At 45.6% G+C, this 20,255-nt stretch overlaps 1 protein-coding gene across 1 annotated transcript; it reads right to left on the reverse strand.

Annotated features, from left to right (window-relative positions):
- Positions 1-509: 509 nt before the first annotated feature.
- Positions 510-16,954, reverse strand: DRG2 (developmentally regulated GTP binding protein 2). The gene is made up of 13 exons (XM_073558483.1): positions 16,798-16,954; positions 13,642-13,802; positions 13,008-13,097; positions 9,907-9,967; positions 9,691-9,781; positions 9,525-9,597; positions 7,146-7,236; positions 6,729-6,826; positions 6,488-6,564; positions 5,700-5,788; positions 5,366-5,424; positions 3,900-3,953; positions 510-911 (listed from the first exon to the last, which is right to left on the reverse strand). Exons 1-13 carry the CDS (start codon positions 16,859-16,861, stop codon positions 825-827), a joined length of 1,095 nt encoding a protein of 364 aa, XP_073414584.1. The 5' UTR covers positions 16,862-16,954; the 3' UTR covers positions 510-824.
- Positions 16,955-20,255: the final 3,301 nt, after the last annotated feature.

Below are 20,255 nucleotides of genomic sequence, written 5' to 3' on the forward strand. Positions count from 1 at the left end.
AAATGTAATTAAAAAAAAAAAATTAGTATAAAAATTCTGAGAGAAAAAAAATCAAACAAAACTCATAAATTAGTATAAAAAAATAAAAAACTCACTATTTTCCAGGACCTGACGTTTTCATTTTATGTTGATTGAGGGCTGAGTGAGCGTTTGCTTTTTTTTATTGATACCTTTTTGATGGCTTTGATTTTTTTTTTTCTTTTTAGCTTTTATTGACATTTTTCAATGCGGCCCATCCACCACCAGCTCATATATAGAGCAATTGATGGAATGATAGCAATGTCAAGCCTCATGGAGGTAAGAGCGATGGAAATTAGGGGTAGTAGGGAATAAAAAAAAAAACAAAAAAAAAAAAAAATTTCCTCGTAAAATTTCCTGTTTCACTGTATTTTACGTCCCTGAAGGATGTCAAAATTGACAGCAAACCAAACATTGTTGCCCATAGCAACCAATCACGGCAAACCTTTCATTTGTTCAGAGTGGTGCCAGACCTAAAAGCAGAGATATGATTGGTTGCCAAGGGCCAGACGATTTTAATAAATGGTACCCCAAAAATTTGCTAAGAAACAAGAATTAGACCAAAGGTACAGAGATTGTGTATTTGCTATATGCCAGAATCTCTCTCCAGTTCCTTATGTAACGAGGTTGGGGTGGTGCATGGCTCCGATATCAACAGCGTCCATTCCGGAGGATACAGCTCACAATTTGTGGCTGTAACATTGAGTGTTGTGTTTCAGGTGCGTTATGTCGTTTTTTTGGGAGATTTAAAAAGAGGGTGTAAGGCAGCTGTAAATAACTTCTATGCATAGGTCTAGTCAGCCATTTTATTTCTTGACTATTTGGATGACGTCTTCATGGTCCATGTTGTGCGTCAGTCCGACTCTCTGCGGGCTGTATTTGGTGCTGGTTCCCTAAACATACAAAAAAAAAGTCAGAAATAGCTACAAAATCACATCTGAAGTTAACAAAATGTATCCTACTAGGCCACCATGTTGAAGTTTGAACTACTATCCAGATTACAAAATTTGCTAATATCAATGTAACCAGGCCCGACAGTCAAGATCACTGTGTACATACCTTACTTATCCTATATTATACTCCAGAGCTGCACTCACTATTCTGCTGGTGCAGTCACTGTGTATATACATTACATTACTGATCCTGAGTTACATCCTGTATTATACTCCAGAGCTGCACTCACTATTCTGCTGGTGCAGTCACTGTGTACATACATTACATTACTGATCCTGAGTTACATCCTGTATTATACTCCAGAGCTGCACTCACTATTCTGCTGGTGCAGTCACTGTGTACATACATTACATTACTGATCCTGAGTTACATCCTGTATTATACTCCAGAGCTGCACTCACTATTATGCTGGTGCAGTCACAGTGTACATACATTACATTACTGATCCTGAGTTACATCCTGTATTATACTCCAGAGCTGCACTCACTATTCTGCTGGTGCAGTCACTGTGTACATACATTACATTACTGATCCTGAGTTACCTCCTGTATTATACTCCAGAGCTGCACTCACTATTCTGCTGGTGCAGTCACTGTGTACATACATTACATTACTGATCCTGAGTTATATCCTGTATTATACTCCAGAGCTGCACTCACTATTCTGCTGGTGCAGTCACTGTGTACATACATTACATTACTGATCCTGAGTTACATCCTGTATTATACTCCAGAGCTGCACTCACTATTATGCTGGTGCAGTCACAGTGTACATACATTACATTACTGATCCTGAGTTACATCCTGTATTATACTCCAGAGCTGCACTCACTATTCTGCTGGTGCAGTCACTGTGTACATACATTACATTACTGATCCTGAGTTACCTCCTGTATTATACTCCAGAGCTGCACTCACTATTCTGCTGGTGCAGTCACTGTGTACATACATTACATTACTGATCCTGAGTTACATCCTGTATTATACTCCAGAGCTGCACTCACTATTCTGCTGCTGCAGTCACTGTGTACATACATTACTGATCCTGAGTTACATCCTGTATTATACTCCAGAGCTGCACTCACTATTCTGCTGGTGCAGTCACAGTGTACATACATTACATTACTGATCCTGAGTTACATCCTGTATTATACTCCAGAGCTGCACTCACTATTCTGCTGGTGCAGTCACTGTGTACATACATTACATTACTGATCCTGAGTTACATCCTGTATTATACTCCAGAGCTGCACTCACTATTCTGCTGGTGCAGTCACTGTGTACATACATTACTGATCCTGAGTTACATCCTGTATTATACCCCAGAGCTGCACTCACTATTCTGCTGGTGCAGTCACTGTGTACATACATTACATTACTGATCCTGAGTTACATCCTGTATTATACTCCAGAGCTGCACTCACTATTCTGCTGGTGCAGTCACGATGTACATACATTACTGATCCTGAGTTACATCCTGTATTATACTCCAGAGCTGCACTCACTACTCTGCTGCTGCAGTCACTGTGTACATACATTACATTACTGATCCTGAGTTACATCCTGTATTATACTCCAGAGCTGCACTCACTATTCTGCTGGTGCAGTCACGATGTACATACATTACTGATCCTGAGTTACATCCTGTATTATACTCCAGAGCTGCACTCACTATTCTGCTGGTGCAGTCACGATGTACATACATTACTGATCCTGAGTTACATCCTGTATTATACTCCAGAGCTGCACTCACTATTCTGCTGGTGCAGTCACGATGTACATACATTACTGATCCTGAGTTACATCCTGTATTATACTCCAGAGCTGCACTCACTATTCTGCTGGTGCAGTCACGATGTACATACATTACTGATCCTGAGTTACATCCTGTATTATACCCCAGAGCTGCACTCACTATTCGCTGGTGCAGTCACGATGTACATACATTACTGATCCTGAGTTACATCCTGTATTATACCCCAGAGCTGCACTCACTATTCGCTGGTGCAGTCACTGTGTACATACATTACATTACTGATCCTGAGTTACACCTTGTATTATACCCCAGAGCTGCACTCACTATTCTGCTGGTGCAGTCACTGTGTACATACATTACTGATCCTGAGTTACATCCTGTATTATACCCCAGAGCTGCACTCACTATTCTGCTGGTGCAGTCACTGTGTACATACATTACTGATCCTGAGTTACATCCTGTATTATACCCCAGAGCTGCACTCACTATTCTGCTGGTGCAGTCACTGTGTACATACATTACATTACTGATCCCGAGTTACATCCTGTATTATACCCCAGAGCTGCACTCACTATTCTGCTGCTGCAGTCACTGTGTACATACATTACTGATCCTGAGTTACATCCTGTATTATACTCCAGAGCTGCACTCACTATTCTGCTGGTGCAGTCACTGTGTACATACATTACATTACTGATCCTGAGTTACATCCTGTATTATACCCCAGAGCTGCACTCACTATTCTGCTGGTGCAGTCACTGTGTACATACATTACATTACTGATCCCGAGTTACATCCTGTATTATACCCCAGAGCTGCACTCACTATTCTGCTGGTGCAGTCACTGTGTACATACATTACTGATCCTGAGTTACATCCTGTATTATACCCCAGAGCTGCACTCACTATTCTGCTGCTGCAGTCACTGTGTACATACATTACTGATCCTGAGTTACATCCTGTATTATACTCCAGAGCTGCACTCACTGTTTTCCATTCTTCAGCCTACACAGCAGTTATTATTTATTCTGCCATCATAAAGAAGTTAATTATTGGGACTGAGCTGAAAAACCACATGCAACCAGTGGACGGGGTGACAATTTTAGGCAGACAGCAGTGATATTCTTATAATCTTGGACAATAAAGCAGCAACACATTCACTATATACTCACCCAAACTAGCGCATATTTAAACTGGCTGGTAAGCGTCCTGTGAATCCGGTGACACTAGAAAAAAACAAAAACTTCCAAGTGAAATAAAATACATATATGTGAAAGGTAACAGCTTCTATGAGTTGTCTGATAGAATTAAGGCTGCAAAGTTATAGCATCCGCTATTAGCAGCCATGAAGCTATGATTGAGTCACAGAGTCAGCCCCAGCTCTCCTCCTGACAGATTAAACAAGTATTAAAATAAAAAATATTTTACAGTGCAGCCTGCATAAATTATTAATTAGATCTTTTACATCTGAGGAGACTAGTGTGCTTACTTTGAAAATCTGGCTAATTCTGGTATTAAAATGAACATCCAAAAGTATTCAGTCTCCATTTGGCCAGGATGACTGACAGCTGCAGCTTGTACTAAACAGTGTGAGATTTCAGCAGCAGCAGAAAAAAAGCTGTCAGTCAGGATAGGAGGGAGGAGAATCAGCATCAGCAGGTAGGAGGGGACATTGAGGAGCTGTCCCATCAGGATAGATGGAGATTCAGCAGCAGGGACAGTGAGGAGCTGTCCATCAGGATGGAGATTCAGCAGCAGCAGGGAGGAGGGAAAGTAAGGAACCGTCCATCAAGATAGATGAAAATTCACCAGCAGCAGGGAAAGTAAGGGATGTCCATCAAGATAGATGAAAATTCACCAGCAGCAGGGAAAGTAAGGGATGTCCATCAAGATAGATGAAAATTCACCAGCAGCAGGGAAAGTAAGGGATGTCCATCAAGATAGATGAAAATTCAGCAGCAAGGGACAGTGAGGGGAGCCATCGATAAAACTAGATTGATGGAGATTCAGCAGCAGTTAGGAAGCACAATGAAAAGCTGTCCATCAGAATAGGTGGAGAGTCAGCAGCAGCAGGGAGGAAGGACAGTGAGGGGCTGTTGCAAAAACTAGATTGAAGGCGATTCAGCAGGAAAGACACTGAGGAGTATACAGTGTTAAAAAAAATTATACAGGTTTTCTGACATTATCAAGGTAAGTACATGAGCCTCATCAGGTCCAATAATAGTTTAATATTATATGCAGTTTGACCGGTGACACTAAATTCAGACTTGCTGTAACAAATTTGGACAACATGTTACTGTCTTGTGCCATCAAATATTTTTGACCAGTTTCCTACGTGTGACTTTACAGTCAGATCTGCTCAGATATAATTATTATACAGGCAAATCCTCACGACCAGTGACCTGGAACACGACACCAAAACAGAACTTGAATCGCGCACAGCAGCGCCCATTTAGGAGTCCATTTCCATAAGTTTTTGGTGTAAGCTATTCCCCCGAAATTCACAAATTACACACAAACAGAAGGTATCTTTTTTCTGCAATCTATTGGTTTTAATAATTGCTGATAAAGTGTCCTTGGTTATTATAGAGTAGGATTAAACGCCTATAAGACTGCAGCAAACAAGAGGAATTCTTACCACGTGCTCCACAGAGGCGCCTTGACGGAGGATGATGGCATCTGCAAAATCAGGCCGCTCTGTGGATGAAGAGGGAGGTAAGATCACAGGTTATAACAGCTGGGTGGCAGCAAGTGTTCATTTCCTCACAGCGCCTCCACAGGGAAAATGAAGCATTACAGAGTTCCCACTGAATTCACTGATCGGTTCTTGTCAAGCACTAAGGTCAGAGCAAAAGGAGCTTACATATAAATCCACTCAGTAAAGGTGGAAGGGAACTTAATTAACCCTTGTTAAATAGTTCAGACATGACAAAAGCATCCAACTGGCTGGGGAGAGAGTAAAACATCATTACCTCCTCGCTTCTTAGTGTAGATACAGGTAAGTGCTAAATATTCCCATAACATTTCCAGTAAATAGTCCAGGTTCAGCTTCATTCCACAACTAAAAAAGAAAAAGCCAGAGAGGGGATGGGACGCGCGAGAAAAGCCAGAGAGGGGATGGGACGTGCGAGAAAAGCCAGAGAGGGGATGGGACGCGCGAGAAAATCCAGAGAGGGGATGGGACGCGCGAGAAAAGCCAGAGAGGGGATGGGACGCGCGAGAAAAGCCAGAGAGGGGATGGGACGCGCGAGAAAAGCCAGAGAGGGGATGGGACGCGCGAGAAAAGCCAGAGAGGGGATGGGACGCGCGAGAAAAGCCAGAGAGGGGATGGGACGCGCGAGAAAAGCCAGAGAGGGGATGGGACGCGCGAGAAAAGCCAGAGAGGGGATGGGACGCGCGAGAAAAGCCAGAGAGGGGATGGGACGCGCGAGAAAAGCCAGAGAGGGGATGGGACGCGCGAGAAAAGCCAGAGAGGGGATGGGACGCGCGAGAAAAGCCAGAGAGGGGATGGGACGCGCAAGAAAAGCCAGAGAGGGGATGGGACGCGCGAGAAAAGCCAGAGAGGGGATGGGACGCGCGAGAAAAGCCAGAGAAGGGATGGGACGCGCGAGAAAAGCCAGAGAGGGGATGGGACGCGCGAGAAAAGCCAGAGAGGGGATGGGACGCGGGAAGAGCCAGAGAGGGGATGGGACGCGGGAAGAGCCAGAGAGGGGATGGGGGATGGGATGCGAGAAAGGTCACAGAAGACTCCACTTCTCACCTGATGACCACGCTGTGCGGCTGCCGGGCCAGTCTGTCCACCTCCTCCATGGAGATCTGATCTATTTTATTATACACCTATCGATGATATATTGGGAGAACAATAAGGGGGTTACTGAATAGAACAATACCAATTCCTCCATACTCCTATCCGTCAAACCAAAACCCTGCAGAATATAATAATGGATCCTCCGTGCAGATACGGCCCAATCAGACATTCTGAATATTTCCCATCTACTTACATACAGACATGGCATGTACACTCTGTTTCCGACAATGACATCTATGAAGTCATCCGGGCTGCAGTCCTCCCGAAACAGGACCTCGGCGTTGAACATTTCTGGTGAAAAGCTCATTAAGGTCCAATCTATAGGTTGCGGTGAATGTATGTTTTAGGTGTATGCAGCACCCCAGCAATAATGGTCCATGAAGGATGCTACTGCAGAGACCAATCACGGATTATAGCAATCCTCTACTTCTCATCATTTGCATCATGCAAATATGGCTGCCGTCATATACAACCCCTTGTACTGTCAATCACCATTCTCTAGGACCATAAGAATTATGGGCTGGATCCGAGGAGCTGTATGGCAGGACCACCACACACTCAGCCTCCTCCATTATATGGACAGATACATTGCAGCAAGCAGGATGGATACTGTACTCGTGCAGAATGAGCTGTACCAGCTTCTCGGAGCACTGGGTCAGGGGGAGAGTCGAGTTGAATGAGATGCCACCTCCTTTCTTGGGCTAGCAATAAATAAAAAAAAAAAAAAAAAAAATTAACAATGTGAATGTGTTAAAGGCAACTCCACCTCAATCCACCAATTAAGCTGCATGTGGTCAGTCGTAGCTTGGTGTTCAGTCCCACACACACAAAATTTTCTTTTTAAATATTTTTTATTAAAAAAAAAATATAATTTATCAATATTAAGACAAATAGAAAAATACTACAGCAAAAACAAAAAACACAAGAGTAAAGTAGAAGCACTCACTACTGATCACTCATGCCACAACGAGGAGACAAATAACAGTCTATGGCAGTTTCAGGTCTTTGGTCTCCTGCCTCTAAGAGCCCATGAGGAAGCGCCATGAGTGCGAAACGGCTGCAACTGATTTATAATCTTGTTTCGGCATGGAATAGAGGGATTTTGGGTTCTTGCCGTAAAATCTCTTTCTTGGAGCCTTCATTGGGGGACACAGATTACCATGGGTGTATGCTGCTGCTGCTGCTAGGAGGCTGACACTAAGCAAAGCAAGAAAATTAGCTCCTCCCCGGCAGTATACACTAGAGTGACCGGATCTCATATGGGGGGGAAAAAATGTCAGAATCTTGTTCGTCTGGACCCCACAAAACGATTCCCCTTTCCAGATATTGAGATAGCCAAAATTTGAGCTCGATCAAACGACGTTAACCCGTGCCGCTCGTCGCTCAAAGTTTGAAAAAATCCAAATTGAGGTATTTTAAGATTTAGGTATTTTGCATAGTCTGTTAGACTATAAAGAATGTGACAACAACATTGCAGAAATAGCCCTGACCAAATTTTCGAACCATTTGTGGTATTTGAATGCAGAGTTGGTGGGATTAACGTTTTTTGATCCCACCATTACAGACAATGAAAAGTTGTTAATGGCTAATAAATTGCTCAGTAGCACAGATGAACCATCAGAGCACGCTAACCTACATGAGTTGATAATTTTACATAGTTATCTAATCTATTCTAGAGCTTTTGTTAAAGTAGTTTTTGAAACGTCAGAATATAATGCTCGGCATTTGCTTACAACTTGCAGGACATAATGCTTTTGTTCTTCATCTTTTGTCAGAAGGTCGTTAAAGTCGGTTACTTCCTACCTCTTTTAATTTTTCTTTCCTAACTTTTGGCTTTACAACCCTAGTGTGCTCTGATGGTTCATCTGTGCTACTGAGCAATGGTGTCTGTAATGGTGGGATCAAAAAACGATAATCCCACCAACTCTGCATTCAAATACCACAAATGGTTCGAAAATTTGGTCAGGGCTATTTCTGCAATGTTGTTGTCACATTCTTTATAGTCTAACAGACTATGCAAAATACCTAAATCTTAAAATGCCTCAATTTGGATTTTTTCAAACTTTGAGCGAAGAGCGGCACGGGTTAACGTCGTTTGATCGAGCTCAAATTTTGGCTATCTCAATATATAGAAAGGGGAATCGTTTTGTGGGGTCCAGACGGACAAAATTCCGACATCGATTTTTTGCGGTCACCCTAGTATACACCCACCGACAGGCACCAAGCACCTCAGTTGGTGAAAAAGCAGTAGGAGAAGCAACCAAAAACCATGAACATATGTACCAACCCAACAAGGGACTCGAAGACCCAACACGGTACAACTTAAACAGGGAGGGTGCTGTGTCCCCCAATGAAGGCTCCAAGAAAGAGCAGCAGCATACACCCATGGTAATCTGTGTCCCCCAATAAGGCGATAAAGAAAATCAAACATTATTGGCAAGTGGCGCCACGTAAGGTAGAAATTCTACTACTTTTCCGTAGCAGAAAATTGTCTATGTATGATATGGAGCAAAAAAAAAAAAAGCGACAATTTGTCTCAAATTTTGGAAGTTTTTTTTTTTTCTTTTTACAACATTTTTCTAAAAATGCAGCATGTGAACGCACATTAAGTTGCCCATATTTCGTCAGGATCCACTGACAAGTTAATAGGAGCAGTGGCCTGGGTGATTATTATGTTTTTTTGCTCCGCTGTATGATCCCCGTGAGGATAGCGGCAGCAGTGGCATCCAGGCACCGCTCATCTCCATTAGTACAGAAATAACATGTTTGGTCACAACTAAGAAATCACGTGTGAAAACCACCAATCGGTTAACTCAACATTTACATTATATGTACGGACCCCAAACTTTGTGTAATGGGATCTATCTATATACACGTTATTATACTGGGAGGAAATTACTAAGAAAACTGACAAAATTATGCAAAAAAAAAAAGAAAAAAACCCCAGCTCCATGAACCCCATATATTCCTGTATTTTCCAATCACTTACCTTAAAGTATATATTGGGCTTTTCCTTGTTCAGCCGTATACCGACAGACTCCAGCTCTTTCTCCAATAAGGATCTGGTGAAAAGAAAGTCACGACAGTGAGCGTATAATAGGAGTGCCCACCAAGTGCAAGCAGGGCGTGATCTGGTGCCACCACGGACTGCTCACCTCTGGACTTCACCTTTCGTGGCATCCAGCATCATAATGACCACGTCCGATGTCCGAGCGACAGCAATGACCTGGCGACCTCTGCCCTTTCCTACAGGGGGATATAGTATAGGGTACATTATGGACGATGCAGCGTGCCCCGCTCATGCAGAGCATCACAGACGATTATCAGGAGCATCGACGTCCTGGTCTGTGAACGCAAGAGCTAGCACTCACCTTGTGCTGCACCTTCGATAATTCCCGGCAGATCCAACAGCTGGATGTTCGCTCCTTTATACTGAAAGCACAGAAAGGTATCACGGACGGCCCAAACGACAGGTGGTTTCCCCAGTTTAGATGTGTAAAAAGCTAAAGCAGAGCTCTGCTTGCTGTCAGTGAATGGGGACACTCAGAATTTCATTCAGTGGCTTAACAGTATCTAATATTTCTACTTTTACCGACCGCCAAAAAGCCTTATAAACGGTGGCAGTTAAGGGTACTTTGCTATTTAACGGAGCCGAGAAATAAGGGTATAGCGACCCCCAGCGTCAGAAAATCTCTGGGGTCTTGGCTCCCAGGAGTAGTGGAGACCCTGGAGAACATGAACCGGGTTGGTTTTTACAGTCAAGCTCAAATAAGGATCCCTTAGGAAATAATAAGCCACATAAGTGAACATATATTTCCCTATAAAACTCAAATTTATTCATCTCAATTAAAAAACACCAACCCAGTGAAAAACACCCTAAGATAAAAACCTAACCTAGACGATACCCTACAATAGAACTAGGCTTTTTTCCTGCCTAGCTGTGGAGGTTGGCACCCTAATAGGCAATTCAGTATAATTATATGAGTTCTCATATCAGGTGTCCTCCAAACTCCTCATATGCTGACAAATAGCACCAAACAGTCCCATGGTTAATAGATAAGCGATATAACCAAAAAAGGTGCCACCCATATTCCCCCAAGGTAGGACTTATGACTCAGGTGCACCCCGACGCGTTTCCCTGTAAATGGTACGGTTCATCAGGAGGTTGTACTCAAATGGATGCTGCCTGCCATAGTAGACGAGGACATCATCATTGCCTAATAACTGAGGGATTTTGCTGACATTATTGCTTAACACATGTCTCATTACTTATATGAAGAAAAAAATGTGTGCCATAATTATTGTTGTATGTGCCTATAAGACTCTAAATATATACATTACTGTGATTGAGCAGTCCCTCTGATCTCTTGGAAGGAAAAGGTCATGTACTTTGGTTTTTACTATACTTATTGGGTACCTATTTAGTTTCAAGACTCACTTCACCTCTGCTCTTTTTGGACATTTTTTTCCCACCTTTTTTTGCCAGGGTGAACTAGGGGAGTGAGGGAAAGCCTACCTTGAGTGGGGGCGCCAAAATCGTCCTATTAGGGTGCCAACCTCCACAGCTAGGCAGGAAAAAAGCCTCGTTCTATTGTAGGGTATCGTCTAGGTTAGGTTTTTATCTTATGGTATTTTTCATACATACCAGTTTTTCACTGGGTTGGTCTTTAATTGAGATAAATAAATTTGAATTTTATAGGGAAATATATGTTCACTTATGTGGTTTTTACGGTCCCCTGTCATGTGATCGCAGTTATTCACCGAATAATAGCGATCACAATAAAATTAAATAAAAAGTTAGATTTACAAATCATTTCTCTCTCCTCTGATATGATCTAGCATACCAGAGGTGAGAAAAATGGGGTCCCCCAAGCCCCCCCCCGATACCTCCGCTGGAAGAAGATGGCGGCGGGATGCGCAGTGCGCCTGCCGAGATCTGCCAGCCGGTACTCGGCGACAAGAGGAAATTATTCCTATTAATTCATTTTGATCACTGTCATAGACCCTAAGAAAAAAATAGTAAATAAACCCCTCCTTGTCACCCTCTTAGTTACTTAAAAATGATAAAATAATTTTTTTTTTATTTTTTCCATTCTTTGCAGTTAGGGTTGGGGTTAGGGCTATGGTTAGAGTTGGGGTTAGCACTGAAGTTAGAATTGGGGGGTTTTCAAAAGTAAAAAAACACCGATGACAATATGACGGCTATTGTTGAGCGCAAGTCGTCGCTACTCGAGTTTGCATTGGATGCTCTGGTATGCACCGAGTATCACAGATCCCTGCAAGTTTTTTTGGGGATGTCTAACAGCCAAGAAACATGTGGGGCAGGGCATGTCACTCAAGCACCAGCGATATTCGGTGCATACCCGAGCGCCCGATGCAAACTGGAGTAGCGAGCACTTGCGCTCAACACTAATGACGATATATTCAATATGACGACCTAATGTGTCGTACCTGTGGATTCAAACTGCTCACTATACCCCTGGATAAAAATCCTTGAGGGGTGTGGTTTACAAAATGGGGTCACATGTGGGGGGTTTACACTGTTTAGGCACATCAGGGGGTCTACAAACGCGACATGGGGTCCGCCATCGATTCCAGCAAATTTTGCGTTCAAAAAGTCAAATGCTGCTCCTTCCCTTCCAAGCCCTGCCATGTGTCCTCATAGTAGTGTTCCCCCACATATGGGGTATCTGTGTACTCAGGAGAAATTGCACAACAAATTTTGCAGTCCACTTTTTTCCTGTGACCCTTGTGAAAATAAAGTTTGGGTCTAAAAAATTTTTTTTGGGTGAAAAAAGTTAAATGTTAGTGTTTTCCTTATACATTGCTTCAGTTCCTGTGAAGCACCTGAAGGGTTAATAATTTTCTTGAATGTGGTTTTGAGCACCTTGAGGGGTGCAGTTTTTAGAATGGTGTCCCCTTTGGGTATTTTCTGTCATATAGGCCCCCTCAAAGCAACTTCAAATGTGAGGTGGTCCCTAAAAAAATAGTTTTGTAAATTTTGCTGGAAAAATGAGAAATCGCTGGTCAACTTTTAACCCTTATAATGTCCTAACAAAAGAAAATTATTTTTCCAAAATTGTGCTGATGTAAAGTAGACATGTGGGAAATCTTATTTATTAACTATTATGTTTGACAAGACACTCTGATTTAAGGGCACAAAAATTAAAAGTTTGAAAATTGCAAAATTTTCAACATTTTTGCCAAATTTCCATTTTTTTCATAAATAAAGACAAGTCATATAGAAGAAATTTTACCACTAACACGAAGTACAATATGTCACGAGAAAATGTCAGAATCAGTGGGATTCTTTGAATCATTCCAAAGTAATTATCACAAAGTGACAGCGGTCAGAATTGTAAACGTTGGCTTGGTCACTAAGGGGTTAATAACAGCAAGCAGAGCTCTTGAAAATGGTACGGTGAAAAAAAAAAAAAAAAAAAAAATCATGCAAAATTCCAATCAGCCTCACCTCTATCACTCCCGGGATGCACGTCAGCGTCGTGAACTCATAGGAGGCGGCCTCACTAGCGGTGGAGGTCATCAGACTCAGAAATGTGGACTGGAAAACGATATCAAAATTCCAAAAAAACATTCAAAGAACATTATAGGTAAATGGTAACATTATCATCATACTCCAGTAACATCCAGAGCTGCATTCACAATTCTATGCGGTGCCCAGCTGTTCATGAAACATCGATAGAGTCTGAGTAGGGGGCAGCACTGAGCAAGAGCAACTAAGGATCTAGTCAATCTCCTCCTGACTGCTCGGCTGCAATCGGAGAAATACCAGGCATCTGTACCCCAGTGACTTAATCACATGCACAGGGGATGGTTGATATGTTTGTGGGTGAAATACCCCTTTATGTTGCCGGATGTCACTGCTGCCCCTGCAGGCCAAATGCGGAATCTACTATGTCACATCCTCCATAATGCAGGAGAGCAACAAGCGCTATAGGATGGCATCTCACTGCGGTGCGAGTCTGCACAAGTGCAACCATTTAGAATGCAGCTCTGGATGTGTTCAGGTCTGGTATATGGCAGATTGATGCTGTTATGCAGAATTAGAGTACAGGTAGTCACAAGGGATCAGGGTGGTTACCGACCTTACCCACAGAGGGGAACCCGATCAGTGCCACTCGGGCATCGCCGGATTTCATCACATCGAAGCCCTCTCCTTTGGCGGCAGCAGATTTGGAGGGCTCGAGGAGCTGGGCTCTGTACTTGGCGAGCTTCGCCTTCAGCAATCCCAAGTGATACTCAGTGGCTGGAAGACAAACGGGAAGAGATCATAGGCGGCCATATACCAAGCCCGTGTAGCATCCTCACACTAACCAGTGCAGCGCCCTCCCCACTATATCCCCCTAACACCAGCGCAGGGTCCTCCCCACTATATCCCCCTAACACCAGCGCAGGGTCCTCCCCACTATATCCCCCTCACTAACCAGTGCAGGGCCCTCCCCACTATATCCCCCTCACTAACCAGTGCAGGGCCCTCCCCACTATATCCCCCTCACTAACCAGCGCAGGGCCCTCCCCACTATATCCCCCTAACACCAGCGCAGGGTCCTCCCCACTATATCCCCCTCACTAACCAGCGCAGGGCCCTCCCCACTATATCCCCCTCACTAACCAGTGCAGGGCCCTCCCCACTATATCCCCCTCACTAACCAGCGCAGGGTCCTCCCCACTATATCCCCCTCACTAACCAGTGCAGGGCCCTCCCCACTATATCCCCCTCACTAACCAGTGCAGGGCCCTCCCCACTATATCCCCCTCACTAACCAGTGCAGGGCCCTCCCCACTATATCCCCCTCACTAACCAGTGCAGGGCCCTCCCCACTATATCCCCCTCACTAACCAGCGCAGGGCCCTCCCCACTATATCCCCCTAACACCAGCGCAGGGTCCTCCCCACTATATCCCCCTCACTAACCAGCGCAGGGCCCTCCCCACTATATCCCCCTCACTAACCAGTGCAGGGCCCTCCCCACTATATCCCCCTCACTAACCAGCGCAGGGCCCTCCCCACTATATCCCCCTCACTAACCAGTGCAGGGTCCTCCCCACTATATCCCCCTCACTAACCAGTGCAGGGTCCTCCCCACTATATCCCCCTCACTAACCAGCGCAGGGCCCTCCCCACTATATCCCCCTCACTAACCAGTGCAGGGCCCTCCCCACTATATCCCCCTCACTAACCAGTGCAGGGCCCTCCCCACTATATCCCCCTCACTGACCAGTGCAGGGCCCTCCCCACTATATCCCCCTCACTAACCAGTGCAAGGCCCTCCCCACTATATCCCCCCTATTAACCAGTGCAGGGCCCTCCCCACTATATCCCCCTCACTAACCAGCGCAGGGCCCTCCCCACTATATCCCCCTCACTAACCAGTGCAAGGCCCTCCCCACTATATCCCCCCTATAACCAGTGCAGGGCCCTCCCCACTATATCCCCCTCACTAACCAGCGCAGGGCCCTCCCCACTATATCCCCCTCACTAACCAGCGCAGGGCCCTCCCCACTATATCCCCCTCACTAACCAGCGCAGGGCCCTCCCCACTATATCCCCCTCACTAACCAGTGCAGGGCCCTCCCCACTATATCCCCCTCACTAACCAGTGCAGGGTCCTCCCCACTATATCCCCCTCACTAACCAGCGCAGGGCCCTCCCCACTATATCCCCCTCACTAACCAGCGCAGGGCCCTCCCCACTATATCCCCCTCACTAACCAGCGCAGGGCCCTCCCCACTATATCCCCCTCACTAACCAGCGCAGGGTCCTCCCCACTATATCCCCCTCACTAACCAGCGCAGGGCCCTCCCCACTATATCCCCCTCACTAACCAGCGCAGGGCCCTCCCCACTATATCCCCCTCACTAACCAGCGCAGGGCCCTCCCCACTATATCCCCTCACTAACCAGCGCAGGGCCCTCCCCACTATATCCCCTCACTAACCAGCGCAGGGCCCTCCCCACTATATCCCCCTCACTAACCAGCGCAGGGCCCTCCCCACTATATCCCCCTCACTAACCAGTGCAGGGCCCTCCCCACTATATCCCCCTCACTAACCAGTGCAGGGCCCTCCCCACTATATCCCCCTCACTAACCAGTGCAGGGTCCTCCCCACTATATCCCCCTCACTAACCAGTGCAGGGCCCCACCCACTATATCCCCTCACTAACCAGTGCAGGGCCCTCCCCACTATATCCCCCTCACTAACCAGCGCAGGGCCCTCCCCACTATATCCCCTCACTAACCAGCGCAGGGCCCTCCCCACTATATCCCCCTCACTAACCAGTGCAGGGCCCTCCCCACTATATCCCCTCACTAACCAGCGCAGGGCCCTCCCCACTATATCCCCCTCACTAACCAGCGCAGGGCCCTCCCCACTATATCCCCCTCACTAACCAGCGCAGGGTCCTCCCCACTATATCCCCCTCACTAACCAGTGCAGGGCCCTCCCCACTATATCCCCTCACTAACCAGCGCAGGGCCCTCCCCACTATATCCCCCTCACTAACCAGCGCAGGGCCCTCCCCACTATATCCCCCTCACTAACCAGTGCAGGGTCCTCCCCACTATATCCCCCTCACTAACCAGCGCAGGGCCCTCCCCACTATATCCCCCTCACTAACCAGTGCAGGGTCCTCCCCACTATATCCCCCTCACTAACCAGCGCAGGGTCCTCCCCACTATATCCCCCTCACTAACCAGTGCAGGGTCCTCCCCACTATATCCCCCTCACTAACCAGCGCAGGGCCCTCCCCACTATATCCCCCTCACTAACCAGTGCAGGGCCCTCCCCACTATATCCCCCTCACTAACCAGTGCAGGGTCCTCCCCACTATATCCCCCTCACTAACCAGTGCAGGGCCCTCCCCACTATATCCCCCCTATAACCAGTGCAGGGTCCTCCCCACTATATCCCCCCTATAACCAGTGCAGGGTCCTCCCCACTACATCCCCCTCACTAACCTGTGCAGGGCCCTCCCCACTATATCCCCCCTATAACCAGTGCAGGGCCCTCCCCACTATATCCCCCTCACTAACCAGTGCAGGGCCTTTGCCACTGTATCCCCCCTATAACCAATACTAGGTCCTGCCCCCTATATCCCCCTATCATCAGTACAAATCCTGCCCGCTATACCCCCTTATAACCAGTAAAGGAGGATCCCCCCACTATAGCGACCATTGCAGGGCCTCCCCACTATATCATCCCCCTATATCCGTCTCCAGTGCAGACCCTTCCCCCATCTCACCCTTGTTCTTCTGGGTCCTGGCGATCTCCTTCTCGATCTCGGAGATTTTCTCCAGGATCCCCATGTCTGCGGCCTACTGACTCCTGCCAGCACAGGCGTGAAAGGAAGCGAAGCGAAGCACACTGCAGCCGGGGAAGGGCGGAGCTTCCAGCTGACGTCATTACCCGGCGCCCGTCATTCGGTCGCCATCTTTAGTAAGGGCATAAAAGACATTCATGTACCTGTCTATCCCAAAACTAGTTGTGTCAGCCTAATACCTCATAGACATACTTTCTAACCAGTTTAAACTGTTCTCAGGGAGACTAAAGAGGTTTTTGTGCTCAATTTTGGTTTTAAGCTGTATGGGCAATAAAAGGGGTTATCCCTGACTAGCTCTGTGATACCTGACAGCTTGGTTGTTAGGAATACTCTCCTTAGCAGCAGTTGTCAGGCTGTAATAATCTGTCTGCACCAGATTAACCAGAGCATTATGGCTCGGCCAAGCCTCCATGCCCCTTCTCCGTCCTCGGCTTTATGTGAGCTTGGCCTAAGAAATCTTAAGACACGCTGGTTGCTAGGGTACTGCTGCTTAGCAAACCTATGGAAAAATGGTTGCTAGGCAGTGTGTCCATAGCAACCAGGCTTAAATGGTTCAAATTAAGCCATTGTGTTACCCAATACCATAAAAAATGGTGCAAAAGACTAAAAATGGATGCGAACAGGTTAAAAGTCTTTAATTTTTACACCAGACACCAATATATATTTAATTCCTGGCGTCATGATTGATGAAGAACGGTACTGAAGCGATCGGCCCAGAACGGTCCATGGGGCCGAGCTGCAGTACCAGGCATTGCCCGGAGCCAAGATGGGCTCCCCTAGAAGAGCCCGAGCCTCCGACATCACCGACACCATCACATTCAGTAGACAGTGGGATATTCCACTAGTTTCGGGTTTTTAAAAACACCAAGAGTTTGATTTAAAGAGAACCAGACCGTCCCTGGAGTGTTTTCCACCATGAAGCCACTCCATCATTTACAATTGAAGTCAATGAGGTTTTTAAAAAAAAAAAACAAACAAAAAAAACAACAAGCACTTGAGGCGTTTTTGCTGCCATAATAACGCTAACATTTTATTAACAGGTTTAAAAAAAAATGGGAGAAAAATCGTAAAAAAAAACAAAACAAAAGACTTCTCGAAAGCAAACGTTTCAAGGCAAAAAATAAAAACCATAAAAAAAATCACCACATAGAGGAAAAAAAAAAATATATTGGCTGAATGTTTGGAGCAGGAAAGGAAAGTGAGATGTTTTGACAATTGGTGGCTTTGTGCACACGGAGGATTTTGAGGAGGTTTGGGAGAAGAAACACTTCAATTCCTCAAAAATGCAAAACTCTTCAAAAACTTCATCTTCCTGCACAAAAAAAAAAACAAACAAACAAAAATCCTAAGTCTCAGCAAAAGTGACACTTGGGTGGATATAGTCCATTTCTGCTCCAAAAATTCCTCAAGAAAAAAATAAAATAAGTGTGAACATAACATTATGGTATGGGCACAATGAGTTTTTACAGCGGATCCGGTCCAAAAGCCTCTTCGAAAACGCTCACAAGTCATTTATATGGCAAATTCACTTTGTTGTTCTTAAGAGTTTTGGGAACTTTTTTACCCTGAAGAGGACCTGGTAAAAAAAATAAGTCAGGGCAGATCACGTTTTTGGAGTGGATACAGAAGGAAACCTCTTCAAACTAGGCATTATCCAATTAAAAGGCTGCAAAGAACCCTTCAGACCCTCTTCAAGAAACACTTCTGGAAAAGAAACATTTCACCAGAAACTCCCTTTTCTGAAGCCGTTTTTGTAGGTCTTGACCACCTCGAAAAATGCGTTTGAGGCAGTTGAAGATTATGAGTTTTTAGACGGAATCTGCTCCAGAAAACGGCCCATCTTTGGGGAGTTTTTTTTGCTTCCTGACGCAGTTTTGAAGAGTTTTTTGGAGCTTTTCTTCCCAAAATGTTTTTTTAAAGCCTTTTGATAGAACATCGCCTAGATTGGAGCAGTTTTGTTATCAGGATTAGGGCTCATACTCGCTTGCGAGAGACTCGCACCATTATCGTGCAAATCTCTCGCGTGTAAACTCGGCACTGCCGCTGGTAATGGGACCGGAGCGTGCGGCTACACAAATGCATGTAGCCGCACGCTCCGGTCCGAGTGCCAGGTTTTCATGCGAAGAATCGAGCGAGTCTCTCGTGAGTATGAGCCCTTAGAGATGAGCGAAGCTGAACTTAAAAGTTTGGGGTTCATACTGGACAGTTAGGGTCATGAACCGGAACTTCCATGGGTCCGCTCACCCCTAATCAGGATCCAATACAGAATGACACACACTTTATTAGTCATTTTTCAATACTTGGAAGTGGGAAGAGAGCACTCACAACGCTGAACTGAATAGAAAGAGTCAATGTATTAATGAAGCGCTTTCTCAGGCACTTTTTAAAGCGGCTCCATGCCCCCCCCCCCCCAAAAAAAAAAAAAAAAAAAATTCAGACTGGCCATGAAAAAGCTCACTTCTGTTCACTAGATCGCAGATTAGGGCTGGATTGGGGCGTCTGAGTTTTATGTTCCCTGCACGGACCACGATTTCTGGACCAGTTGAGGGTCTCCTGATCAGAACAGTCGCGTTGGGGTATACCGAAGAAGTCCCCCCCCAAAAAAAAAAAAAAAATATTGCAGAAGAAACGTAAGCATAACCTCTTTGGATTTAACTCTTGCACGGCTCGCCATTTTTATCACTTTCTTCAGGCGGGATTTCAGTTAAACGTGCACATACCAGTAAGGAGTTTCATCTCATTACGGTACGGCCGCACACCTCCGCGGATTTTGGTCACAGAAATGCTGCCAAATCCTTGCAGAAAATACATGGCGCGACTCAACAAGCAGACGCCTGATGGCTAAGAGCTAGAAAAGGTCTCCTGCGTTACTAGCATTAGGGCGTGTGCGCACATACTAGATTTCCCACTGCTGATTATTCTGGAGATCTGCAGCAAAACTCACAAAATCCCCCTGGAATTGCAATTGTGTGTGAGATTTTAGCAGCAAATCAATAGAAACAAAATCCGTACCAAGGTCTGCATAGATGCCCACAGGCTGGAAAACTCTCATTTTCAGCATAGGGATGAGATTTCTTAAAATCTAATCCACGTTTCTGATCAGATTTTGCTTCGTGGAAGTACATTATTTGTTTGATACAGGTGGCCAAACCCTAAGGGTATGTGCACACAGTGCGGATCTGCAGCAGATCTGCAGACATTGTACAGTATAATGCAAATCAATGGGATTTCAAAACCGCAGTGCACATGCTGCGGATTTGCTACGGTTTTAAATCCACAGCATGTCAATTCTTTCTGCGGATTCTGCAGCAGTTTGAGGCTATGGGCACACGCTGCGGATCCGCAGCAGTTCCGCAGACATAGTACAGTACCATGTAAGT

This window comes from Dendrobates tinctorius, unplaced genomic scaffold (assembly GCF_039654945.1).
Source record: "Dendrobates tinctorius isolate UK_male_01 unplaced genomic scaffold, ASM3965494v1 ptg000257l, whole genome shotgun sequence".
NCBI classification, from domain to species: domain Eukaryota; kingdom Metazoa; phylum Chordata; class Amphibia; order Anura; family Dendrobatidae; genus Dendrobates; species Dendrobates tinctorius.

Bases quoted from the DNA above. Each gene is read 5' to 3' on its own strand.
- DRG2 (XM_073558483.1), bottom strand. From the start codon at position 16,861: ATGGGGATCCTGGAGAAAATCTCCGAGATCGAGAAGGAGATCGCCAGG. The intron at 13,098-13,641 runs GTCGGTAACCAC...ATCGTTTTCCAG, and splicing joins GGTTCCCCTCTGTGGGTAAG to TCCACATTTCTGAGTCTGAT. The intron at 9,598-9,690 runs GTGAGCAGTCCG...TCTTTTCACCAG, and splicing joins ACGAAAGGTGAAGTCCAGAG to ATCCTTATTGGAGAAAGAGC.